The sequence below is a fragment of the Dendrobium catenatum genome, unplaced genomic scaffold (assembly GCF_001605985.2).
Source record: "Dendrobium catenatum unplaced genomic scaffold, ASM160598v2 fragScaff_scaffold_51, whole genome shotgun sequence".
NCBI lineage: Eukaryota > Viridiplantae > Streptophyta > Magnoliopsida > Asparagales > Orchidaceae > Dendrobium > Dendrobium catenatum.
Window position 1 is genome coordinate 520,381 of NW_021318513.1, and position 10,974 is coordinate 531,354.

General features: G+C 33.2%; 1 protein-coding gene across 1 annotated transcript; it reads left to right on the forward strand.

Moving 5' to 3' along the window:
* The first annotated feature begins 8,131 nt into the window (after positions 1-8,131).
* Positions 8,132-9,480, forward strand: LOC110106234 (dof zinc finger protein 4-like). The gene has a single exon (XM_028694231.1). It carries the CDS (start codon positions 8,444-8,446, stop codon positions 9,257-9,259), a length of 816 nt encoding a protein of 271 aa, XP_028550064.1. The 5' UTR covers positions 8,132-8,443; the 3' UTR covers positions 9,260-9,480.
* The last annotated feature ends 1,494 nt before the right edge of the window (positions 9,481-10,974 follow it).

Genomic DNA, 10,974 nt, shown 5'->3' on the forward strand with positions numbered 1-10,974 from the left:
ACATGATGTATAGAACATGGATAACAAGAAGGCAAGTACATGCATGCAAGGGCTTGAGATAGTTATTGTTGGCATCATGTTGTTGAAGGATGATAAATAATTAGTTGTTGGTTGTTAGTTTGGAGTTTGAATTTAAATCAAAGTTTCTTTATTAATTTTGTATAGTTGATGATGATGAAATAATGGGTTTATGGCATTGATCATCTAACATGGAGTGTTGTCTATTAATGGCCAATTTTGAATAGTTACAACTGTTAAGTAAAATAAGTTAACAAATTGATATTATAAAAGTAAATTTTTTAAAATTTGATACGGCACAAAAAATCGCCTTGATATGGCATGAATCTCGATGCAAAACTAAATTGGAAACTTCTAAAATTAAATTTTGGACCATCCAAACTCTGACTTTAGCAAGCTTATAGTCTCAATGGACATCTCAAGGAGACAAGCCTAATGACATCAATTCAATCTAATTTGAGCCCAAATCTAAGGATTAAAGCCTACTTGAAAGCTTGAAATCATTAATTGGATGACTAAATGAAATCCAAATATAGCATGCTTATAGTTGAATCGAGTGGTTCGACGAGACGAATTCAACGAGCCCAACTTCGTTCAATTCTAACATCACAAAGCCATTCAAATACTTAGTAAACGCTCTATAATTAAGGGAATCACTATGGGCTACTTGATGGAATGCTCCAAAATTGTCCTAAGTCTTCTCCATATTTACTGTGCAAGTCACTCCCCAAAAAATTATAAATATTCTCTCATTCTTCGCATGAAGGGGTAGAGAGGGAGGAGGAACAAGAGCAGAGGTCTAGAGCTTGAAGAATCCCGAAGCTCCACCCCATTACTACCGCCAATAATTATGTGCCACCAGGTTGTCGCTGCTAAACCGGCCTTTGCCCAACCAACGTTGTCGAACCTTCTTTCGGTGGCCATCATCGGGCCCACTTCCGAACTCTGTTGCCCGCTTACTACGGCCCTCCTACCACCGTTGCCCGTCGACTATAGTCCTTCCGACCTCCGTCGCCTCACTATGGTTCTACCAAACAAACAAATATGACAAAATTTCCTTAAGAACAACTCACATGTCGTCGGATCCTACCAACTTCAACTATGTAATGCGCTTCATACAATGTATATTTGCTATATTGAGTTAACACCTTCCCCAATGGAAGATAATCATTTGTAATCAACTATCAACACTAGTTGAATTATTTCAACTAAGCAATGTCCTATGGATTTTCCCCTTTTTAAGAATTTTTATGTAAAAATTTTGGTGTCTCTTATGCATGATATACCTTGCTCTTTTATTTGTTTGTGTATTGGATATTCGTACAAAACTAGGATGTTAAACTTTATATTTTTCTATCACCGTGAATACTCCAGGACACAATAAAATTATTGTGAAATTATAGATCTTTTTTTCTTTTTTTTAAAGAGCAATATTTTTATAAAATATATTTTAGTAAATTTAGTTGTGAAAAAAAAATTACAATTTATAATTTTTTTGAAATAATAAAGTAAGTATTTATGATTTGTAAAATAAAGATGTGAAAAAGGTATCTCAAATATCTCTTAAGATTGTTTTGAAAAGTTTAGGAGTTTTTTTGGATGAGTTGTTTTTGAAAAGAAAAACAATTAAAACATATTTGATTATTATTTTTTTTAAAGTAATTTAACTAGGGATTTATATGCATGCAGTGGAATTCTTATAAGATATTTACATCTCTAGCATCTTAATTTTTATAATTATTTATTTAATATTCTAATATCTAAATTACATTAAAAGTTTGCATGGGATAGTTGTAGTGTTCTATAAAATTAATTTTGAAGTTGCTATGGGAAAAAAAATTACTATGTTTGCAAAAAGCAATTTTTCATCACTAAAATTTTTAAAAAATTGTGAAAAATAATAAGAAAACAATAACCAAATGAAATTATAGTTGCAGTCTGAAAAGCAAAACCGTTGAAAGTTGTCTAAAAAAAACCTAAAACATATACATGAAGAAGTGTATTCAACTTTAAATAAATTGTTATAAATAAATTTTCCATGTGATTTATAGATTAGAGCCTCATATAAATAATATAAAAAATTAAAATGCTAGATATGTAAATAACTACAATCCAATGGTATTTATGTAAATTACCTTTTAAAACACTCAAAAATGAAATTTAATTGTTTTTTTTTAATATTTCAATATATTTTTTCGCCAACCACCGAGAAATTAGGCCCATTCCAAGCACCAATCGATTATATATCCAATATATTTGATTCTTAATATTCATAACATGAAAATTTTATCCTACACATAATATGAAGTTATCAGAGATTGTATTTGCACCAAATATTTGGAGACACTACTAAGTAGAGTCAGACATGCAATTTTAAAACTAACATCTCATTCTTAAAAAACTTTAAGTAAAATCCTTATAAATTGTCCATAAACTATTTGCTAATATACTAGTTGAGAAAAGAAAATTGGATGATTTTATTTAGTGTGATGCCTATTTATGATCAATGCAATATGAGAAAAATAAATTTAAGAATAAATGTAAATAAAAGGGAATAAATGTATTATTTTTTTCAAAATATATACTTATATAATGTAAGTCCTTCGGGCTTCGGTACTTCCTATCATTATTATATAATAAGCAGCATACGTTAATATGCCCCTCAAGTTGGAGCGTATTTATTTATTAGCTTTAGCTTGTCATATAAGCGAGTAAATGAGAGGAGAGCCCTAAATTTTGGAATGAGAGCAACAGCTAAAAATTTGCATAATTAGATGGCCAAAATTTTGTGTAATTAGACGGCAGACAGGGCGGATTAACATAGGGCTTTTTCCAGCGAAAATTCTGTCATAAACTATTCAATGGCTTTATGCCAGTATCTTCAAACAAATTTCCATTGCCAAATCCGCCGGTATTTTCATCTCTATTTTTGGCAGCCTTCTAGCAGCTGAAAATAACCTTTTTTTTCTTGTAGTGTTTTTTTATTAGATTTAAATGAGAATTTGTCTCTTGATATGATACTTGAGAAAAATGATACATATGACCGATCTCACATACTGGATAAAAGCATGATGCTCTTGTTGTATCAAAATATAAAAATGAATAATTAATTAAAATTAAAAAATAGAAGTGATTGTAGTTAGTAAATTAGGTTATCCACCATAGCATCTTTAATATGACACAGCTAACAAAATTGCTCAAGAATTTATGTGAAAGTTGAATTGTTCTAAAAATCCATCAACCAACTTGAATGAGGGAGTAGTTGATTGTGTATCTAAAAGCTTTATTCATTTTAAACCAATTTGGCTAATCAATTATATATATAAAAAAAGACCCTATAAATATAAAAATCTGAATTTTTTTTATCTCTCATAGTATGCCTATTTTTAAAATATTTTTGAAAATAAATATCTTGATAATATCTTATATTCACTTTAATAGAGTCTTAAATCATTAGGGGTGTCAATAAATGACTCCACCCTTCAACCTAGTTTTGAATTGGAAAAGATTCATTTAATATATTTTCTTTAAATTCTTTTATTTATTGGTATAATTTTCTATAAATTAAACTAAAATATATGGTTAAAAAGTTAATAGAATTTTAATAAAAATATTTTTTAATTAAAATAGGATATTAGGTCGGGGTTTGGTTGCTAGCAGGTCAGGTTCGTATCCATTTTTTGACCCATTTATTAAACGGGTCAAATAAGAATTAATTAAACTCAAGTTGGGTCAATTTTGGGTCGAAATCTGACTGATTGACCTGTTTTTAACACCCTTGATCATTTAAAAGTGAAAAATTGATTTGAATTACTGCAAATCTCTAAGTTCAATTTGAATTTCTTCGGGTGACACGCTATATATTAACTATGTATTAGTTGTGTATTGGTTATTACACAGTGTTTATTATAATACATAGCTAATATACAGCTAGTACACATCAATACACAACTAGTACACACCAATATATAGCTAAACACAGTGTGTACTATCCAATACGCAATTAATACACACCAATATAAATTTAATACACAACTAATATATAGTATGTATTAGTCATATGTTGTCATTTGATTAGAATCTTTTATATTCTATCTGATGATGGAAATCTTGAACTCTCTAAAATCTGTCTGCTGGAAGTTATAAAGGGCAAGAATCTTTATATTATGTCTAAGAAAAAAAATTATATGTTAGGAGTTACGAGGGGTCATAATCTTTTGATTTTATTTGAGAAAGGAAAAATTTATTTCACTTTCTTCTATGATATGAAATTTCATATGAGATTTCAATTTATTTATTTTTCTAGCATTATAATTTATCTTTTTGGATAAGTGCCATGCTATAATGATCTTGCTCAGTACAATGATTGGTTATATCACATTTAATAATTTTGGTAAATGCTTAATAGAAGAAATAAATGAAAATTTAGATCAACATGTGCGATCTGTTGAGCTGTGTTAACTCACTGTGATTTTAGGGTCTAATAAAAGGAAGGTTTAGTTGACTAGCAGTTTCAAGTTTTGATCTGAGTCTACAGAGGTATTTACCTTTTTAAATTTTGTACAGCCGTGATTAATATTTTTTTTTTCTTTGTTTTATAGTCTTGTCTGTAGCTATGCACTGTAGTATTATATACATTTTGATGACAAATGAAAATAATATTTTTATGGATGAGTTTATTTTCAGCACTCGATATTCAAGGGCGGAACCATCTTTAATTTTCAGGACAAACTTATAAGTAACTGTTGGTATTGTCTAGAATTTGGCTCGACCCTTCACTACAAGAAAATAAATCAATAGCGACCCATATTTATTCATATCCTTTGATCATCGTACGCTTTACAAATATATCAGGGGTCCAAGTGGGCGGCGACCCTGATTGGTTTGAACCTGAATTATAAAAAAAAAAAAAAAAAAATACTCTGTTTGGTTAGGTGAATTTTGTTGGTGGATTACTCTGTTATTGATAGGGTGGTTAAAATCCTTCTTTACAGTAGGAGGACAAATTAGGAAAATAATGATATTTATTTTCTTATTTATTAGAAACAGCTCCTATCTAAAACAATTAATAAAACAGCACATTTTAAGGCCTTATCCGCTCGATTTTTTGTTGTTGTTGTTGTGTTTAATAGAAGATTTTCAAATGGAGCATAAGTCTTTAATGAATAGAAGATTTTTCAAGCATTCAATTCAACCAAACGGAAGATATTTGATTAGCATTTTAATTAATGAAAATTAAAAATTAAAACAAAATAATTCAATATTAAGCTAAGTACAGTAGCCTCCCCGTAATGTACGCAAATTGAATCGAAAATTTTCGTGCGTAGATAACAGGTAGGCGTACTTAGGGTTACTCCCTGCATTCGCAACCCGTTCACAACCAATGCTCAGTTCGCAATCCACGCCATTCGCGACCTCCAGTTCGCACGCAAGCCTCCCTTCACAACCGACACTGCACACATCACGACCTCCAGTTCGTAAACCACGCCGCACACATCCCTCTCTCGACTCCATATTTCAAACTCATATGCACGCTCCAACGCGAAGGCCACGGTTGTCTTCCGAACGCTCATCTTCCGATCAGTACAAGAAGTCAGAGATATATTTAATGATCTTAGAAAATCTTTTGAACTATTTCAAAGAAATGCTCGGACGGCCACCCTCAATGTAAGATGTAAGAAATTGCAAAATTTACGTCAAATATCATTCATAACATTTTCAAGTTATAAATGTTGAACCCTATGTTTTTTGTCCAAATGTTGCGTACTTAAACGGGCGCGTACTTAAGCGGGAGGTTACTATATCTAAGCCAACCTTTTATGTAAAGAGTTAGGGATTATTTATAGATTTGTTAGAGTGGGGTGCCCTTTTTAAATGTGATCAAAACCTGGAACACTTTATCAGACATCCTGTATGAATTTTCTTGATCATAGACTATTTTTAAAACATTTAAGTATGTTAATAATGTCAAAAATAAACAATCCTGGCCCCATTAGACCAGTCTCATCAAGACGCTCAGTTTTACTACGAGAACACTATATTTGATATCTTGAAGTTTTTAATCATAGCTCAAATATTTGATTTGGGCTCATATGGGGTAGGATCGAATCACTTTTAATATCCATAGGTTCATGAGATGTTCAACATAACTATTAGTTTGCTAAAATCAAAGTTGATTTGATTTTCAATTTAATTTTTTATTTTAAAATTTAAAAATACATTGAAATTGGTGCCATATAAACTCTATTTTAACACACAAATAATTCATTATAAAAATTATGTTGGAATAGAGGATATTTTTAATATCCTATCAATATAAAAGTTAATACGAAAGGCGTCATGGAATAATTCATAGAAAACTACGGATATTTAGTGGCTTTAATAGAGATATTATCTTAGAGAGTTTAAATGCAATAATCTCTTCAACGAATAGAAAATGGATATTTCTTAATCGCAGATGATTGTAGAACACCATCGATCTTGTTGTGCTTTACAACAAAAAATAATAATAATTTTGAAATTTTGTAGCAAAAAACTTTTTATATATTAAATTTATATATAAATTTGATATAAAGTGAATTTAGTATGAGTATTTTAATAATATTTTTTAAAAAATCATTATAAATGAGATTAAATTTTGCTTGATAAAAAAATTACTCACGGTATTTTGTTGCTGGCTAGGAATTTATAGCATTAAAGGGGCATTTTCTATTTTATGGTTGCAAAAAGATTCAATCAAGCACAGATAAAATAAGCTCCAGAGATGTTATAATTGTTACGCGAAAATTCTAAGAAGAAAAAAACTAATAAAAAGATTTGGCCCAAGTGAAATAATTTACTATGAAAATGCATAGCACAAAAGCTCGACATTGTCCTTAAGTGGGGGGATGGGATTACGATGTTTGGATTGTCGACTTGAAATCTTATGAAAGTAATAGAAATGCTTGAGAAATGATGAGAAGTGGTGTACATTAGTGCTGATCAACAACCAGTGTAGGTGATCTACTGATGATGGTTGATGAAATCAATTGATATAAGGTGGCGACAATCAGGAAATGACTATCAAGCTATAGGGGTTGATAGCATGAGTAAGGTTGTCAAAATCGGGTCCAAAGGTTGAGTTCGGGTCCAACTCGGTCAGCAGACTCGGAACTGACCCAATCAAGTTGATCCGACCCAAACCCGCAAACGGTCACTTTCTCAGACCCAAACCTAACCTAATTTGGACTTGGTTCAACCCGACACAACTCGTCAACCCGTCCTCATATTCAGGAGGGAGAAGCGGTGGTGTCAACTTCAAACGGCGGTAATGCCATCTGGAGCAGGGAGATGGAGAGGTGGCAGCGAGAGAGGATCTCGTCTGGTCATGTGGTACTCGTTCGGGCAAGAGCGACGGGAGAGAGGAGTTAGGGCCGGCTCATAGTGCGAACCAAAGAGGAGCAGGTTAGTCTATGTCAGCTTAGGGTTAGCGAGTTGACCCAGACCTGGCCTATTTTTCAAACGGGTTGAATCCTAAAACTTGAACCTTCCCTGTTTGCGAAACGGGTTGACTCTAGTACCCTGAATTCAACTCTGATTTTCAGACCATGTCAAAAATTGACACCCCTTAACATGAGGAGATAACATTCAAGCAACAATGAAAGTCGACGGCTATTTGTCGAAGGTAAAAGTTAATGACACTCATTGATGTCCATTATTGAATAAATTATTCGGCCTAGGTATTATCAATTTTCTAACATACATTCATGCTTCATTTAGGCCGTTTAGACTTGACATCATAGAGCTTTTAGTGTTATTGGATTCATCTAATCAAAATATTTATTTAGATTATAAATTTGTTAAAATAAAATTTCTTAATACTTACATTAATGAAATAACTCCTCTCTCTCCTAGTTATATTCCTTTTAAAATAATAGATCTATTCTAAAAACGTTTTAAAAAAATAAAAAAGTCTGGCCCAAACTTTTTCGATACAAAATATTTTTTAATTAATTTAATTAATATTTAAATTAATTAAGATAAATTAATACATATATTATATATATAATTTAAATTTAAGACCTCTTAATTATAGCTAAAATTTCTAACCAAAATACTAAGGTAAGCTGCCTACAAAACATTCGCATAAGGGCTGGCTACGGACAGGACAGTCATATCGGCAGCACGGCCGCAGCGAGACATTTCTCATTGATACATACAGAGATATTTCGCAGAAGAGAGAGAGAGAGAGAGAGAGAGAGAGAGAGAGAGAGATTGTGTGTGTGCGCGGGCGAGATAGAGTGCGAGAGGAGAGAAAAAGAGAGAGTGATATTGTGTGTGCGATCAAGATAGACTGAGTTAGAGAGAGATAGAGAGGGCTATTTTGCCGCCGGCGGAGAGTAACTTCGCCGGATTTCCGACCTTCCTCGAAGTACAGCAGAGAGGAATGCAGGATTTTCAATCAATCACGGGGCAGAGTACCGGTAGGATCTTCGGTGGGGTTACTGACGGAACAGGCGGCGGATGGGATAACCGGCGGCTTAGAGCCTATCCATCCGCCACGATGGCGCCGTCTCCCCTCCATCCACCGCCCCCATTGAAATGCCCAAGGTGTGAATCACAGAACACCAAATTCTGCTATTACAACAACTACAATCTGTCCCAGCCCCGCCACTTCTGCAAGTCTTGTCGCCGTTACTGGACAAAAGGCGGCGTTTTACGCAACGTGCCGGTCGGCGGCGGCTGCCGCAAGCCCAAACGCTCCTCTAATTCCAAATCCCGTCGATCCTCTGCTAGCCGTTCCAGCAGTGACAGTTCCGGCCGAAATCCTGCCGACGCCTCCGCCGCCCTTCCCGATTCTGTAATTTTCCCCAATTCCTCTTCCTCCAACCCCAATCCCCCTAACCCTAGCTTCGATCAACCCTTCGCGGCCGCGCCAGACCGAGCGGCGGAAATATTTCCCGATGGGGCGGGAACCAGCTTCTCGAACCTCATGGCGGTTACATCCAGTCAATCGATTCATGGATTCAACTTCGTCAATCCACCGCTGCTCCGCCATCCAGATCCTCATCAAAAGCTAGAGGATATCACGTCGCAGGATATAATCCATCAGGTGGTTCCAGGTCGGGCGAACAATAGCGCCATCGACTGGCCGCCGGCGATGGATACAAGCCTCTACGACCTCGCCGGCGCCACCGATCCGACAGCTTATTGGAGCCAAAATCACTGGGTCGACGGTGATCCCTCGCTCTATCTTCCCTGATTTTAATCTGACAGCAACACCAAAATCTGTATTAATTTTGTGGGCAAATAATATCTTCTTAATATTTTTGTTTTTTTGTTTCTCCTTCTCTTTCGATCTACCGCGTGGTTTTCCAGAAAAAAAAAAAATGTAAGAAATTTGTCCATAGATATCTACAGCTTGAGTTCTGACCTCTTATTGAAATTCCTCTACTTTAATATATAATTCCTTATTGATATGTATATTTGAAGGGAAATTTTAAAATTGCTTCAAAATATCATGAAAGAATTGTAGGCCTGATGAATTTTATTGTTCTTACTTTGCATTGGATAGGATATATAGCATTAATTCTCACCCAGTGCTACAATAATCTCAATGCAAAATAAGAAAAACATCCTATCCTTCACTATTATTACAATAATATAAATTTTTTATCGCTTCGTAAAACAGCATTCTAAAAAGTTGTTTTTCGAAGCCGAATGCCTCATTTGTTTCGGCATTTTTTTCTTATTTGTTTAGAAATGGAGAAATTTTTTTAGTCGTTGTTTGAATGAGATGCTTCTATAAAAATATTTTTTAAGAAATTTTATTCGTTAGAAAACTCTATTCTTTTAACTATTGTTTATAAAACTAACTTTTACAAATTGAGAGAAAGTACCAAACTAAGCCTAAGAGTTAAATTTTCATTTAAGAATATATTTGAGGGCAAATTACTAGGTCGGTTACTGGACCTATTTTTATGTTCGGACGTCCACTAAAATTTTGTCACATGGCATGTATGCGTGTCCGCCAAATTTTAAATCAAACACGTCAAAAGCGCAGGTAAAGTGCAGTCAAAGCGCATCTAAAGCGCAGTCAAAAGCGCACATCAAAGCATAGTTCACATGGCAAATTGACCTAGAAATAGGTTTGGTCAAAGCACAATCCATGTGGCAAATTTTTATTGGATGTCCGGACCTGGAAATAGGTTCGGTGACCAGACCTAATAATTTGCCCAATTCTAAAGACTCAGCAAGAAGAATGACTTGAAGTAAAGTCATTTAATTAAATTAATATATATATCATTAATTTTTTTACTATTTTCAAAAAAAAATCCTAAAAGAAATTGTTATAAAAAGTAATAAGAAAATTATCTGAAATGAAGCTTAAATTTAATATATATTAATTCAATGCTAATTTAAAAATATTTTATCATTATTTTTTGGCTAAATATCTCTTTATATCATTCTATGTTTATTATGGAAAATATTTTATTTTAAACAAACTCATCCCAACGTTGTAATTCATAAATAAAAGTGAATATCTTCCATGTAAAATAATTTTTCAATTTTATTAAGAATGAAATTTTTATAAAAAAAATCATCATAGAATTTTAAAATTATAATAATTAACATTAATTAAATATATTATATTTATTTTCAATCAATTTAATTTTTTAAGTATAATTATTAATTATTTTTTAATATATAATAAATATACTCAAGTCATGGGAGCAGAATTTTATTCTCTTTGGTTGTCTGTTTTGTTAGTAATTAATAAAAAATAAAAATAAATAAATAAAAAATCCTGAGAGCCGTCGGCAAGAACGTCACTGTCAACGGAAGGGAGAGGACGACAGTTTGCCATGTCAGCAGGAAGAGACGGTGTTGTCGTGATGGTATCGCAACGACCACCGCCCCATGCGCGTACTGTGCTCTCAATGACTTTTGTGAAGGAGACGGGGCGCGTGGCATTGC

What these genes read in the sequence shown, in the direction of transcription:
- LOC110106234 (XM_028694231.1), top strand. Translation starts at nt 8,444, where the DNA reads ATGCAGGATTTTCAATCAATCACGGGGCAGAGTACCGGTAGGATCTTC.